At 32.2% G+C, this 17,875-nt stretch overlaps 1 protein-coding gene across 1 annotated transcript; it reads right to left on the reverse strand.

The window, feature by feature from the left end:
• LOC110264569 lies at positions 9,912–11,235 on the reverse strand. The gene is made up of 6 exons (XM_021106700.1): positions 11,018–11,235; positions 10,655–10,831; positions 10,518–10,569; positions 10,318–10,425; positions 10,035–10,119; positions 9,912–9,948 (listed from the first exon to the last, which is right to left on the reverse strand). Exons 1-6 carry the CDS (start codon positions 11,069–11,071, stop codon positions 9,912–9,914), a joined length of 513 nt encoding a protein of 170 aa, XP_020962359.1. The 5' UTR covers positions 11,072–11,235.

Genomic DNA, 17,875 nt, shown 5'->3' on the forward strand with positions numbered 1-17,875 from the left:
GTCTTTGTTGTTATTCAATAAAAATATAATATTTTAAGAATTTTTATATTTTTTATATAAAAATTAATAATTTGTCTACAAAGTAAAACTTTTAAAGACTGATTTGATAATTAAAATTTATTAGAGATTAAAATATCTACTTCTCAATACTATAATGAGGTAAATTTGGCATAAGAAATAAAATGTTTAACAAAATATTTCTTAAAAATGAACTTAAAGATAGATATTACTCTAAAATTAATTAAGTGAATTGACATTCAACATTTTTTAGTGTCATTTATTAGATATCTTCGATATTAGAAGATTAGTTGAGTTAGTTTATTTGTTAATAATATATTAGACAAGTTAGTAAGAGGGTAATATAGACTATTCTTGTCATAACATATTCTTGAAATCATGTATATATAGTAAAACTCTTCTCAACACTTTTACACAAAGAAGAAGTATATGCATTTACACATACAATTCTCTTTCTTCGTTCTCAAGTTACTTTCTCTACACTATTCTCTTCACTAATTATACCTTTCTTGTTCTTCATGTTCTTGTGTTTGAAACTCTTCATCCAAGAATTTAATATGGCATCAAGAGCCTAAGTTAGTGAATTTTTTTCTGATAAAATCATAGAGATCGAAGTGAGTGATTCTTTCTCAAAGAAATCTTTCACTTCTTTAGCTGGCATACTGCATGAAAACAATTACTCAACATGGTGACACCTTGCTCTTCTCACTGTTCAAAGCTTAGATATGAAAGATCATCTAAACTCATCAAAGATTCCTCAATAATTTGTTATTGATGAAGTAAAGATAAAGCACTACAGAATTAGATTCCTTTTAAGAAATGGTGCCTTCAAGATTTGGCACTTTCAACATGGATTATGGCTTCTATAACTGATACCTACAAAAATAAGGTAATTTAATGCAAAAGATTTCATCAAATCTTGGAGAAAATTGATGAATACTTCACTACAACATCTTCAACAAGAATTCAAAGTCTTAAATCACATTCCAAATCTGTAAGAAAGACTGATACAGATATTGAATACTTAGCAAAAATCAGAAAGTTGATTAATGCATCATCTACCATTAGATACAAAGTTAGAGAAGATGATCACATCTAGGCCATAATTGATGGTTTTAGTGAAGATTACACTGTCTATAACTTTATACCTCTTGTGTAATCACAATATTAGGTAATTTCAAAATCATTGAAGCAGAATCATTTCTTTTAACTTATTAAGATGTGATAGATCAATTCAAGAACTCTGGCATTGCATTGCTAGTGACACATTTTACTCAAGCCTTTAACCACAATCGAGGATCTTCTGCAAGAAGAGGAAGATGAGTGAGAAATACTCGAGGTGGTGGTAGTTTTGGTTACACAAATCAAAGGACAATATGCTAGCTGTGTGGTCGTCCTAGTCATACAGTGTGGATATACTATCACATATTTGATGCTTCTTTTATTTCAAACTCTAGCAACCAATCCTCATAATTTAAAAAGTATATGGTAGCTCATAATCACCATTATCATGATCTCAATTTCATCAACCAAGAGCTTACATTTCAAAACCATCATCAGTAATTGAGGCTTTCTAGTTTTCAGATTCATGAGCTAGCCATCACATTACTCCAAAGTCCAACAATTTGCTTACTACCTCTCCTACCAATCTTGAATTTGATCAACTCTTTGTAGGTAATAGGTTAGATATTTATATCTCTTCTACTAATTTCTCTATTCTTTTTTATCCATATACAAACATTGCATATCAATTGAATGATTTATTATATGTGCCAAAAATCACTCAAAACCTTCTAAGTGTATCCAGATTTGCTGTTGACAATCATATATACTTTGAATTTTGGCATCATTATTGCCTAAGTCCTAATCATGATACTAGGAACCTTCTCCTTCAAGGCGAAGCTAGGAATGGAATCTACACTCTAGAGAATCTTAGGATTCTAAGACAATTAAACTACTACTAGACCTATTTGTAATAATACTAGCTTACATACATATAATCAAGAATCTCATGTATCTAGTAGTTTGTGACAACTTTTGATTTCTCGCATAATAATGTATCAAATCTTGCATGTATTCAAATATTAATTCACATAATAATAAGCATAAAGATGTTCAACTATGGCATAAATGATTGAGACATAGTATTATACAAACTGTTTTTACTGTATTAAATCAATCCTGTAATTTTTTTTCTGTTTCTAAGTTTAATCATGTGTGTGAAATTTGTTTAATGGATAAAATGCACAGATTATATTTTTCCTCATCTGATACTTATTATAGTTATCCTTTACAAGTGGTTTTTGCTGACATTTGGGCCTAGTACTAGTGAATTCTTGAAATGGTTGTAGATTTTACATTTACTTTGTTGATACATACATCAAATTTACTTGTTTGTATTTACTCACCAATAAGTCACAAGCACTAGTTGCATTTCAAACCTACAAAGCTTTCATGAAAAAGCAAAGTAGACACAAAATCAAAGCATTATAGATAGACAAAGGTATAGAATTATTATCTAAAGATTTTACTTAGTTTCTTGCATCAGAAAGAATAATGCATAGGCAATCATGTGACTCATCACCAACAAGAAAGTGTGAAAACGAAACATAAACATATTATAGAAATAGGTCTATCTCTCCTTGCCACATTCTCCTTGCTTATGAATTTTTTGGAAGATGCCTTTGTAAGTTCAGTTGACATAATTAATTGACTTTTTACTAAAATTCTACAAGACAAAAGCCCATATGAGATGCTATTCAACCACAAACCAGATTATAATTTTTTCAAAATCTTTGGATGTGTTTGTTATCCTTATTTAAGATCATACAATAGAGTAAAATTTGCTTACAAATATGAACAATTATTTCTTAGTTGTGATGTTATGCACAAGGGCTATAAGTGTATTGCTCGAAGTGGTAAGGTTTATATAGCTAGACATGTGAATTTTGATGAAGCAATCTTTTCTTATCATACTATGTTTGTTAAAACTAATAGTCCAATACAGAACCTACACCCTCCATTGACAATATTGTGTTTCAAATTACTTACACTACACAATCATATTTTACACCAAATACACCTACAAGGCTACAACCTCATAATCACAGTCGTTCTGGTAGTACTATAGACATTACACTAAACCCTCACACACCTATTTCAAGTACTTCCACTCCTATATCAACACCAAACATTACTAGCAGTACCGATTCTGATAACAATCGGTGTGCTTCCACCACTCTAAAACTCCCAATTCCACAATACCAATTGGTGTGCTTCCACCACTCTCATCACCAGTCATTCCACTTCCAACAAATTCTCATGATATGATAACCAGATTTAAAGCTAGTATTACCAAACAAAGAGCCTTAACTGCCAAAGAACCTATAGCTAAACTTGATTCGATACACAATATTTCTGAGACAGTTGCTCAGGCCTTAGCTTGCTCTCACTGGAAATAAGCTATGGACATTGAATTTAATGCTTTAATGAATGTCAAACTTGGAAACTAACAGAACGACCGCCAAATGCCACTGATATATGTAACAAATGGATTTTCACCATTAAAAATGATCAATTTGGCAATATTCTTATTTCTAAAGCTAGATTGGTTGAAAAGGGCTTCCATCAAAGTGAGGTAATTGATTATGAACAAATTTATATCCCTATGGTTAGGCCATTATTCGAGTCATTTTGTCTATTGTAGTTTCTCTAGGTTTATATGGCTCAGCCACATAGCTATACAAACTTAAATCCATCTCGTATGTGCTGTTTGAATAAAGTATTTTATGGTTTAAAATAAGCTCCAAGAGCTTGGTTCAACATATTGGCTATCACTCTTCATAAATCTAGTTTTCACAATGCTAAATCAGATATAACTCTTCGCTAAACATAGTATAACCTTTGTTATTTATGTTATTGTTTATGTTGATGACATAATTGTTACAGACAACGACAAATAAGAAATAAATGCTTTAATTATTGACTCGAATAAAATTTTTTCTCTTAAAGATTTGGGTTATTTTAGTTATTTTTAGGCCTTGAAGCTAATTGTATGCCTCTTGAAAACTTGCTAATTACACGAAGTAAATATGCTTATGAACTTTCGGCAAAATCCGGAAGGGAAGCTTCAACTCAAGTTCAGTGCCTACTCCTATCATCTTAAGCCTTAAAATATCTACCACAGATTCAGAGTTCTTTCACAATCCCAAGTTATATCAATTTATAATTGAAGAATTACAATATTTGAATACGTAAATTTTTCCAGAATTACATATATTAGTAAATAAAATATTTATTTTATTTATGTAAAAAAATCTCGATCAATGTTACAATTCTTATTGATGTTGGAATGTGGTTTGATTTATCAATTTTTACGAGATTAATAACCTACTATACCAAAGATAACTAAGAATTTATTTTGGTTGGCTAAACCAAAAATCTAAACCTAGAGAAAAACAAACACAAAACTCATCATAAATAAATAATAATTCGATTTAACTTCACTTATAAATAATATTTTTAAACAAAAAAAGCTACATAAGTTACTTATTCTAATAAAAGGGACACTACAAGAAAAAAGGCCTGTCGGCACCCTTTTTTCTTGCCACGCTTTTAAAGCGTGCCCAAAAGTGGTCAATGGCCACGCTTTTACGAGGGTGGCAACTGATTTGTGATTTGGCCACGCTTTTTTTGCCACGCTTAAAAAGCGTGGCCATAGAAGGAAATCGGCAAGTTTTTTTAAAGGTGGCCACTGATTTGAAATTTGGCTACGCTTTTTTTTGCCACGCTTGAAAAGCATGGCCATAGAGAGAAACAGGCACGCTTAAAAAGCGTGGCTAGTTTGTCTTTCAATAGTCACCTTTTTAAAGCGTGCCCATATGCTGTATTTATTTTGGCACCCTACAAAAGCGTGCCGATAAAGTTTTATCCCCCAAAATTTAATTTTTATATTTATTTAGGCACCCTGCAAAAACGTACCAATAGAAGTCCCCCAAAATTTTAATTTCCCACCTTTTTTTTTCCACACTTAACATTTTTTAAGTTCTTCACTTTTAACCTAGCAGAAGTGATAACAGCCCTCATACATACACTTCACTTTTATTTCCAAATCTCCTTTAACCCTAGCTAGAAGCCATCGCACCCAGCGGCTGTTCATCACTACCGATTGCGATGACCGTCGCACCACCCAGCTCGCCTTCATCTAACCCTCACACCCAGCCCTCTCTCTGTCGCACCCTAGTTGTTTCTCAACGGTCTCTCGCACCATCAACGCTGCTCCGTCTACGCACCCAGGAATCGGCGCTGCTCCATCCACGCACCCTCGTCGGATTCGGAACCTCCATCGGCGAGGAGAAGAGGAAGAGGAAAACCTTAGAGGAGAAGCCCTCCGCCGATTCCGCAATCGAAGCTTTGGAGAAGAAGAGGAAGTACCACGAGTCAATTGAAGAGGAGGAACAAGACTCACACCCTCTGTGTGAGGTGCGGCCACTGCAGCTTTCACCTCCAGAAGAGTCGCTGCTCCGCCTGCGGTTCCCCCACTGCACGCAAGATGAATGTAAACCCTAATTTCTTCCATTTTCATTCATGATTCCTGATTCTACACATTTTAGTTTTAATCCTCACTTCATTCACCGATTCTCTCTTTTTCCTCATATTCCGATTCATCTCTTTTTGCTTGCTTCATTCATTGCAGTACGAGAAGGTTGAGAAGATTGGGGAAGGAACCTACAGCGTCATTTACAAGGCTCGCGACCACGTTACCAATGAGACCATCGCTCTCAAGAAGATTCACCTTGAGCAGGAGGATGAAGGCGTTCCTAGCACTGCAATTCGCGAGATTTCTCTCCTTAAGGAAATGCAGCATAGGAATATTGTTAGGTATTCTTTTCTTCATCCTAATCTCACTTCTTCTTGCTATTATTATTTGAATGCGTGTATCTCTGATGAATGCTGCTTTTTAGTAATTTGTGTTTATGGTTTCAATTGGTGAAATTCATGTGACGTGGAAAATTGGAGGGTTTCTGGTGTTCATTGTGTGTGGTGTTTTTGGTGAAATTGAGATTTCTTTCGTTTGGTGTTTTTGGTGGAAAATTGAGGCTTCATTGTATGGAAAATTACTATGGTGTGTGGTTTCACTACAACATTTTCAGGTTGAGGCAACATTTAAAAAGTATTGCCTAAAGGCTGACAAAAGGTTGCTTTTGATCTATGGCAACACTTTTGGACCTAAGGCAACGTTTTTGGGCGGCGTTGCATATGCAGCCGTTGCCTTAGATCAAGGCAACACTTTTTTATTTCAAAAGCAACGCTTTTGAGAGCAACACTTGGTAAGTGTTGCCTTTGGTTGAAAAACAATAATACTTCAAAGATGTGTTTGAGACAACACTTTTGCAGTGTTGTCTCTTCTCTCGTATTTTGGTCACTACTCAAAAGTGTTGCCTATTTGTAATAAAATGCAACTCTTTTAAGTGTTGCTTATAAGTTGGAATTTGCAATCCTTTGAAGTGTTGCCTATTAGTTTTGAATATGAAACCCTTTAAAGTATTGCCTTTTCTTTTGGATATGCAACCTATACAAGTGTTGTCTTTTCTTTTGGATATGCAACCTATACAAGTGTTGCTTTTTCTTTTGGATATACAACCATACAAGTGTTGTCTAATATTTAAAATATGCAACTAATAAAAGAGTTGCCTTTTTGATAAAAATAAAAATTATTTTGTAATAAAAATACAAAAAATTAAAATTTACAATAAAATTTTTTGTTTATACATGTGTAATTATTTTAATTAATAAATAAATATGTGCACAATAGAAAAAAATTATAAAAGAGACAAAACTAATAATAAAATTCTAATTAAAATAGATATTAAAAAGTTCAATTAGTATTTTAAATACATGTTCCTCAATAATTCTCAACAAAATAATAAAATTCTTGTCTAACAATAATTGTCATAACAAAATAGTAATTAATATTTATCAAAAAGATGTCAATCTACTTGCATATTTTATATCCATGCTTGACTTGTCCCATATGCTAAATCTGCAAATAATACACAACAAAAAATAAACAACTTATCATTAAAACTGAAAAATTATAATAAAAATTTCTTTATGATATTAATAAACAATGATCAAAAGCTGCTACTTTACCAATAAACAATGATCAATGATCCATAAACAATGATCAAAAGCATAGGTAAATTCTGTGTTGAACAATCTATGTTGTACTCGCAGTGTCTCTCACTCAAAGGATTAAAGACTTTTAAATAAACAAAATGGGAAAGAGGAGCAATTAGGGTTGGGCAATGAGAAATTTAGATTTAATTGAGAAAATTCAGAGAAGAACAATGAATTAATGTATGTACTACATTAACAGTAAGTTATTAAGTTGAATAAAAAAGCTAGTGATCAAGTGAAATCAAAATTGAAAATTAAAAATTGGTCAAAGATAGGGCTAGGGATTTCATTCTGAATCGATAGCTAGAGAGTGAAAAGAGGCAGGGGAGAGAACGTACCATATTTGTGTGAGATAAAGTAATGACAATGTTGCAGATATGGTGTATTAAACTATTAATTGATGATCTGAGAAAACAGCACTTCACCACCAAATTTAGAGTATAGTTGCGAAATTGTAAAATAACATATAACCAGAGAAAAACACAACTAGTAAGTACTTAATTGTTGATCAGAGTTTCATAAATACTTCAAATTTACTCACTTATGTACCAGATATGTGTGTTGTATAGTATTCGATACTCGTATTTATATTTGTGCAACATAAACCATAAAGAGAGAAGTGTCATTACTTGCCTGTGATAGAGGCATTTCCCTCAAGCTGGTCATATAGAAACTCCACAAAGTCTTTGTAGAATAAAATAACACCTGCAGTAACACAACAAACCAAAAAGTTAGATGAATATTTTTTTAAAAAAGAAAAAAAAAAGGGAAAACATAAGCAAACAAACAACGGAAGCCATACCTGTGAAAGGGAAAAAAAATTACCTGCCTATACATATAACAAATTATTGTCTCTTGAAAACTTTACAATGACGAGACAGAAAAAAAAAAGTAAAAACACAATAAAATTTAGTTTCATCTACTGATTTTTGCCAAGACTAAAGATCTAAGATGAACAGATTGATAATTAAACTATAGGAAACAAAAAGACAATTAGTAAATGAGAAAAAATCTTAGTGAAAAAAAAAATTTATTTTTTAAAATTTACCTGTGATTTCGTGTATGTATCTTTAGTGATGTTGTAGAATTCCTACACATTCGAGGGTTGATTTTCTCATAATTCCTAAACATTGAGAAGTGAAAAAGCAATAATTAATTAATTAATTAATCAATTAATTAGAATTATGAAGTTTGATAAGATATATCATAAAGAATTTATAGATAGGAATTTATCAATGTTAAAAATGGAGAGAAAAAGAATTTCTACTGCACACAACATATCACTAATTGCTTTATTTTCATGAAAGTTCTAAGTATAACAGTTTTGACCACTAACATGAATTCAAAGTATACTGAGAGTTGAAGAACTTGTCAAGAAACTCTCTTGAACTTTGCTGAATCTATCAACCTCTTACTCCTCCCTGAAGAAGTGATTTAAGCCGGCAAATACACAATAACAATAAAACATTGCAGTGATTTAATAGGATCATAATTAATTAAACAGTAATTTCTCATCAATGAAGAAAAATTATCATTACCAAAATTTCTCATCAACTTCAGCCATAACAAAGCTGAGTAAAGCAAGGAGCCTATCTGTTGTAGTGCATGATATAGGGGGGAGAAAGAAGAGTAAAATAGAACATACATCATTGAGTCCAGGAACTCTGAATTCAGGTTATCTTCCTTGACATTGTTGGAGTTAGATTGATGATTCATGTAATTCTCCAAAGTCACTGATATAATCTATTATATAAGCCAACCACCCAAACAAGAAACAAGACAGGAAGTCATCTGATTAAAGGGGAAAAAACAAAAGTTGTTGCAGCGAGTCCAAGGTAATCTTGAAATTTAATAGCCAAGTTTTGGTTCAAAGTTTAGAAAATAAATAAATATCAAACTGAATCACAATGTTTAAGACAACATTCCTTTCTCGTATATAACTGTTTGTCTTTTCGAGCTAAGGGGTACCCACTTTTACCACCAAAATTAATTTCCACACAGATACTTTTCAAAGGGATTGTATATCGCTGCACAGTATCCACGGAAACCAATCATACAATGATGTTAACCCTAAGAAAGGTTTAATAACCAAATACCTGGCATTCTATAAAATCAACAAGAGTGTTGCAGCCTAATATCCTGATTTCATCTATTCGAGACTGTTCTAGAAGAGTCCAAATTATTGCTAATAAACTACTGGCATATAGTGGCCTGCAAAATAGGAGTATCACTTGCATACTATTACATATTCTGATTATTTGAAATAGAGTGAAGTGGCAATCCAACAATCAAAATCAAATGAACCAAAGCTTTATAGTACAGCAAAAATTGGCTGTCTGAGACTGGTTCAAAACATTTGGAAAACTAAAAAAAAGCTATTGAACCGTTGGATTAGTCTTAGAATTGAGTAACAAAATTCATGGTATCAAACTATTTAGAAAGATTCATTACCTTCAAGGTGGTCCCCACTTCCCACATGTTACAACCATTGTTTTTTTGCATACACTGAATCATGATTCAGACTCAAAACTGGTTCCAATTTTTGTTGAAACTGTGCATGCAATAGCACTTGCATATTTTGGGTCTAGCGTTGCATATTAAATAGTCATCAGTGGATTTTTCATACTCGACACCACCACAAAAGAAAGATGAACAAGGAAAATCCAAATTCCAGAAATCGAGATCTGGATATGCCACTGCAGTATAAAAATCAGTTAGGATTCAAGGAACACATTTGCATCTTCGGCGGATCTGAGAATTCATCATATAGCTAATCACTTACCTGTAAAAGATAATGACTTTAACATAATAAATAAAAAGGAATGCTGGATGCTAACCTCAGAAGAAGAACATGTTGCTTAATTGTAGCAAGGAATTCTTTGACTCCTCCACTATAGAAGTACAGTGGAGGATAAACAAGTCCTGCACGAAGATTTTATTCACACCAGATAGAATTGTCAAAAACAGAAGGGTATAGAAAGCCACAAATATTTAAACCTACTCAAGGTAAAAGCAAGTCTCCATTGATGAGAGAATCCTATACATTTTATTTACATAATCAATGCTACCGAAAATGTTACCCCAGAAAAAATCCATTTAGATTCATCACAAGAGCTTCACCTGATGATAGAACAACAATGATATATTGCCATCCAAGTGCAGGTGAATGCCTCCGGATGGACCTAATGTCAGTGAAGGGCACCGCTCTTATGGTGTAAAGGCTTCTCTCTAACCAATAAATGGAAAAAACTTTAGCATATTAATACACCACACTGCACAGGATAATAAACTCATCCAGTCTACACCAAATGCGAATTTACCTTTCTCAGAAAGGCTCGCCTCTGAGCTATGGCCTTTGGAAGGAACCCAAGTCTAAAGTGAAGCAAAAACGAACACATTAGCACGAACAATACACTAGACCGAACGAAATGGATAGGAGCAAACAGAAAATGATCACCATGAACAAGGAAGTGCCTTGCTTAAACAGCTTCATTCTTCCACTAATTCTTTCTGATGCAAACTGCGTTGGATGAATTGCCACATTGTCCTTCAAAAACACAATCTCAGCATCGTCCCACTTATGAGGCGAGCTCACCTTAGTACTGTCGCTTCGCAGCATGACGCTAGCAGAACCCTAATCAAATTATATATGTTAAAAAAACATCAACTCAGTTAAATTTGTGATTGGAATGATAAAAATTAAGAAAGCAATTCAATAGTGAAGCATTCAATTGAATCGTGCAACCCTAATTGAAATGCAATCGGATCAGAACCGGAGAAATTGTGAAGTGAAAGGAGAGAAATAGAGAAATAGTGTTACTTGTTGCTGCGAAGCGGCGTCGTCGGATAAATTGTGAAGCTCCAATTCTAACATCGACGATATCGCAGAGAAGTGAAGATGAAAATAGAAAGCGAACTCACAGAGGAAATAGAGAGGAACAAGTTTAAAATTAATATACACAGCAACAAGTTTAACCAAAAATTAGGATTCAAAACACAAAAATGTGCTAAAATAGAATAGAGAAAGAACAGTAGAATCATCAGTACCTGCAGAATAATTCCAAAAACGAGAATCTTACAAAAAAACACGAGCAGTGATAATCGAACAGTGACCGGCGGTGATGAACACGAGAAGAGAGGATCGAAGCTCAATGAAAAGAGGAGTAGAGGATCGAAGCTCAACGAGCAGAGAATCGAAGCTCGTTCGCGAGCAGAGAAGATCAAAGCTCAACGATCGAATCCCATTCGCGAGCAGAGATTGAGATCGAAGCTCAATAAAGGAACGCGCGTCATCATCGAATGGATTGAAGAACCAGAGAGGAATGAATCATTTGGAATGGATTGGGGTTATGGATTTCATTAGGGTTGGGTTTTGCTAGCAACGAGAGACTCTTCTTTCTTTCTTTTTTCCATTTTTCTCCGCAAAATTGTCGTTTGAGTTATTTTTATTTTTTTAAGAAATATTAAAAATTTTAGGCAACACTTGAGAAGTGAAGTTTAAAATAAATTCAAAGAAAACTCTTAAAAAGAGTAACATATTATTTTTATAATGGTTGTTTTTGTATATTTAATATAACAACACTTGATAAGTGTCTCCTATTTTATCAACAGCAACACTTGAACATATGTTGTTATTTTTGTATATTTAATAGAGCAACACTTAATAAGTGTCTCCTAATTTATCAATAGCATCACTTATAGTGTGTTATTAAAAATTCGTTGTTATAATATTATTTTATTACTACTAGTATAAAAAGTTACCTTTATATATATTAGGCAACTTTTTTTAAGTGTTATCTTGAAGATATGTTGCAATAGCCAATAAATGTTGTAGTGTTTGTACTCTGTAAATTGTAATAAAATTATATATATATTGGAATGTCTATGATTAGTAGTTCAATCATGGTTAATCACAGAACCTGAAATGATGTTTCCTTCAATGTGAGACTTGTTGACTGTAGTTGATAGTCTGTGTTTTTTATTATAGATAACTGGAGCGTGAAGGCCATCCGCAGAAAGACCACCGGCACTGGCATGATGAGGTACCTCCGTCACGTGCCTTGCCGATTCAAGAGCGGCTTCAGAGAAGGTACCTCCACGATCTATTTTCAGATCTTCAGTAGTTGTGTTTTCCGTCAATCATCATTTTGTTAATGCGATCTTGTTTCTGTTTAACTAGGTACCGAAGCTGCACCAAGGAAGAAAGGAGTAGCTGCATCTGGAGAGACTGTACATGGGAATCGTCATCATCTTGGTCAAGCTCTTCTAGAAGAAACCAGAGTAGCGTTACAAGTATGAACCCATCCAGGATGATCTTGAACTTGGAAGCTCTAATTTCCCTGTGGTTCTCGTCTAGATTCCAATGTTCAATGAGAAAGAGGTCTTCTTAATTTGCTTGCATTTGCTTATCTCTAGTTTCTATTTTCCTCTGCCTCCTCTTTTTTATTTCTGTGAAATTTGGTTGGTTTTTTTGAGTTCTTTTTCTGTGTGTATATATAGGTATACAAAGTTCTTTTTCCTAGGCTAAATTGATTGGGTTAGTTACTAGCTCTAGCTGTTGAATTTGCTAGTGTGGGTTATTGTTAGTGTTATTGTTGATTGCTTGTTTCCATTTTGTGGTTCAGAGTCTGAAATCAAGGGGTATTCGATTCCCTAGCCGTGACAACGGGAGCTTGGCGCCTATTTTCACTCCTCTGCGTTCGATGTCTGAGGCTGAACTTGATCTTCCACACCAGACTCAGCATGATGATATTCCTGTGCAGAGTTTTACTCCTGAACAAACTAAGGAAGCTTTTGATGTTGCTAGAAACAGCATTGAGCTTCTTTCTACTATGTTGTCTTCTTCTCCACAACAAGATGTCTTGCAGGTAGATTTTATATATTTAGTTTGGTGTAATATTTGTTAGTATATATAGAAATATGCATGATAGTAGAAGCATATGTGCACACAACAGGGTCCAAATTAATTAAAGGTTCCATTATGGAATTGAAGAAAAAGTAGTAGCATTGGTTTTCTCTTAACTTTTTCTCATTGATTTCATTTGTAAAAAGTGAACCTCTTCTTATGAAAAGCATGTATATGGGGTATACATACTACACTATATGTATGTTTCTTTTTTTTTTTTTGGTGTGTCTTTCTCTGTTTGTTCTTGATTCATGCGTAGTAATTGAATTGTTCATTAGAGACTATTAATACCGAATTATAATTGTCTCAATATGTGACTAACACTACTGTTTTGTGATTAAATTTAATCTTAGTAATTCTTATTTGATTGAGAAACAGTTGTCATTGGCTTGTTTGTAGTATATATAACTATATAGCTCTTAATTCTATGGATTAATTTGGTTGTTGGAGAAATACTAGGTGTTAATTCTATCGATTTCCATAATTGATGCATGCATGCTATAAAGCTAAGTTATGGCTCCAAGGTGCCATACCTGTGTATACATGCTGGAAACTGTCACAAAATGGTTATATTTTTGCAAAATGTCAGAAAATTCAATGATGCACATACATATTTTCTTGGAAAATTGTAATGGAAACCTATGTTTTATTTTTTCACATGATGAGTTATTAGGAGTGTGTGTTCTGCTGACTCAGATTTTCTTGTCAAGTCCTGAATGAGTAGCTGGTACTATCATATGTTTGTACTGTCAATGTTTATTCTGCGGAAATTATGAAAATATTTGCTGTAAAGCTTCATAGCACAAGATCTGATTTTTCGGTATATTATTGTTGTTTTGTTTCCCTGTACAGTGAAGAAGAGATTGCTCTTTTTTTCTATCAACAAGGATGTCTGGGTATGTTCCATTTTATTTATCTCATGTCTTATTTATTCAATTTTCTCATAGATTCATAAAAAATGTCACTTTTTTCATAGATTTCATATCTAAAAACTGTTGTGGCTACTGAGCCAGCAGCTCCTGCTGAGCATAATGTTAGTTTGCTGACAGTTCCAAGTGCAAAGACTCTTGGAGAATAGGCTGGGATAAGTCTTTGAAAATTTGTTCTTCCGTGCAATTCATATCCTCTCAAACTTCTGTTTCCTTTAAATAAATCTTTTTCGCCCTCCTTGTAGTTGTGCAAGATTGATTTGGAAGGAAAAGCTAGGAAGGTAACTGGTTGCTCCTGCGTAGTTGTGAGTGTATAACAGCATTTTCAAGCTGATAGTTACAATACAAAACTGCAGTATGTTTTGTGTAATTGTGCTTAGACTTGTTGAAATCATTATTGAAGATAAAATGGTTGAGTGTGTTTTCATGGCATTTCTTTTAAACTTGTTGCAGGTAAGAAGAATGGGAAGTAAAGAAACTGCATTGATAGTCATGCATGAAGAATATAAAATCCTCAAGTGCTACAAAAATGATAGAAGTTCTTCCAAGAGGGCCATCTCCTTTCTCTAAAGCACAATGCTGTGAGCTACAAGATTCAGCATCATGACTTTTTGCTTATAAACCGCGAAACTCAACAATATTATGTTTGGATTATTGATATTTATTTCTTAATTTCTTTATTTCTACACAAAAAATGACAAAGAGATAGAATAAGTTAATGACTTTTAATAAGTTTTATGTATTGATATTTTTTATCCCAGTATTGATATTTTTTATCCCAATGTATTTTATAACTACTTTGGTTATAAGAGATTGATATAGCTAATTTGGTTTGAATTTTATTAATGTAATACTAATTTTCATTAATTAATTTTTTTTAAATGATATTCACAGATTTTTATTAATATTTTTAATTATTTTTGGAGTACATTAGAGTACTGTAAAAGCATATCAGATTTTTTTTTAATTTGATAGGGATATAGCCACGCTTTAAAAGCGTGGAAATAGGTCCATGATTCTTTGACTATTGGCATGCTTCAAAAGCGTAGCCATATCTTTTACTTTTTGGTACGCTTTTAAAGCGTGCCGATAGGTTAATACATATGGCTATGCTTTTAAGCGTGGCGAGAGTTAAAAGCGTGGCAAAAAAGAAAGCGTACCGATAGATCCACAAAAGCGTAGCGATAGAGCAACCGGCACGCTCGCAGATGTGACCCTTTCAAAAGCGTGCCGATAGCTCAAAAAGCGTGGCGAAAAGCTGTCGGCACCCTTTTTAGCACTTTTCGGCACGCTTTAAAAGCGTGGCAGAAAGCTTATTTTCTTGTAGTGGGAAAAAATCTTCACAAATTAGGCAATATAAGACTTCTAACAAAGCAAAGTTTATTATCTTAAATAATGCCATACTTGTATTTCCTTTAACGTGAAGATAATAGTTGAGGAGAATATATTATTAAATAATTTAACATATTCGATTAACAATTTCGTTAGGGAGGCAATGGAGAATTTAAATAATGTGAACAATAGGTTATAGATTTAGTCCAATATATGTAAAAAACTAATGTAAAACCTGTGCGATGCATGGGCTTACATTTTAATTTGACATGGTAAATCGAAAATAATATTTTATAATTATAAAATTTTTCAAGTTTAGTATAACACTATCATCGTCATTATATAATAAACGTACCTAATATGTTGATTTATCTTTACTCAAAGTAAAATATAAATGGAACCGTTTGAAGTCTATAATATTCTTGAGCCATAAGGAAAGAGACCTCAAAAAATAAGAACATATATAACTGTAATAGTAGCATGTCAATTTTATACTAAACTCTATATTATAAGGCTAATGAAAATTTATCAACAACCTAATATTTTACTAACCTCATTAGAAAAGCAATTGGCATATGATATTGTGCTCCATGTTACACATTTTATTTCAAGTCTGAAAGTATAGTTAATAAATTAGTTATATCTACGACAAATATTTGTACAAAAGTGTAAATCATAACATGCTACTAAAATGAAAATACTATTTTCTTATCTAAATATTATTAAAAACTTCGTTGAACACGACATTTATTGTTGATGAGTTTGGATTGCTGTCTTCATCTAGAATTAGAATGTTCAGACCATTACGACTCTTAACTCTTGACAAAACAACGTAAAGTTGCCCATTAGTGAACACTGATTTTGGCAAGTAAAGTCCTACATGTGATAATGATTTACCACAGAGTGAAATACTTTAGTTTTTCAATGTTTTTTCCCTCATATATAATATCCCGTCAGTCAATAACATCACAAACAGTTTTCTCAATTGATGATCAGACCTCATTAATAGCTGCAATGAATTTTTTATCGTCACGCAATAGTCCCATAAAATAGAAAGCATCTTGGAAGCTAAGATATGTAATCCCATTAAATGTCCTAATAGAGTCATATGTTGTGCAACCTTTTAGAATAATTAACAAAATTCTCATATAGTAGATATCATCATGAGAGAATTACCGAAATACTCTGCAACATCCTGCATTTTTGAAAATTTAAATATGAATAAATTGTGATTTTATCTTATTAAGTTTAAACTTTATAATTTTAGAAATTATTTTATTAGAAATAATTAAATAGATTCGGAGATAATTTCATTTTAAACCAATTAAGATTCTTAAGTAATTTTATATAATGGAATATTTTGTATAATTTTAGTAATTGAAAAATAAAAAAGAATTGTACAAAAATAAGTTGAAATAACAATTTAAAAATATAAGAATAAACTTCTGAAATAAATTCAAATACATAAATTTACAATGAAGTTAATATCAAAATTTTTAGATTTATAAAAACAAATATATGATTACCCATGATCGATCTCTAATTCAATAACATTGTATTTGGTAGACTGGTCATCTTTTTCAAGAGTCCTTTCACTCCCAATTCCAGGAAGATATCCAATAACATCTACAATAGATTAAAATAAAAAAAATTTGTTGTCAATAAGTTTGTTAAGAAAAAATACAATTAAAATTATCAATAAAATAAATAAATTTATCAATGAATTATACTTTTTCTAAAACAATAAACTTACCAACCAATAGGTGTAATTGAACCTAGGAGTATTAAGAGTGTCAAAACTCACAAAATTAAATCCATATAATGGGATACTTGATGATTCTGGAATCATGTGCACATCGATATGTTGGTTTAAATTAACCACATACTCATAATGTGTAGTCTTGAAGTTACCCACATTTAGCCCACACCAAAATATCTTATTTGATAAGATATTGCATCTCTTAGCAAATTCATTAATCGAGACACAAGAGCCTTCTTAACTGAAGTGTGTATTTTTTCTCTCTAGAATTGATAAACAAAAATCAAAAAACAATTAAATGGGACAAACAAACAAACTTAAAATATGAATAATATAAATTTAATATTATTTAAGAAATTGGTAGAACAATCACGTCTTCATCGAGCCAAACCATCTCAATTGAGTATGATAATGGAGAATTTTCGTAGTTTGGTAGTGTCTATAACCTTATCACTTGTATACGTACACACAAATTGTTAACTGTAGGATTATTTTTGTAATTTTGTGAATACCAGCCATTGAAAAAAGTAGAAAAATCTTATATTTTGGATATATGTAAAGAAAAGAATTTATGTGTTTTAAATTATTGTACTATACATGTCTCATAACTTATACTTTTATAGTTGACCACAGCTAGAATTCTCTATATTTGATTGTCTTTAATTTAAATTTGAATTAAATTTACAGATAAAATAAATATATAAATATATTTAAAATATAAATTCTAAGAAACACATATATCCAAAATTTTTA

Source organism: Arachis ipaensis, chromosome B07 (assembly GCF_000816755.2).
Source record: "Arachis ipaensis cultivar K30076 chromosome B07, Araip1.1, whole genome shotgun sequence".
NCBI lineage: Eukaryota > Viridiplantae > Streptophyta > Magnoliopsida > Fabales > Fabaceae > Arachis > Arachis ipaensis.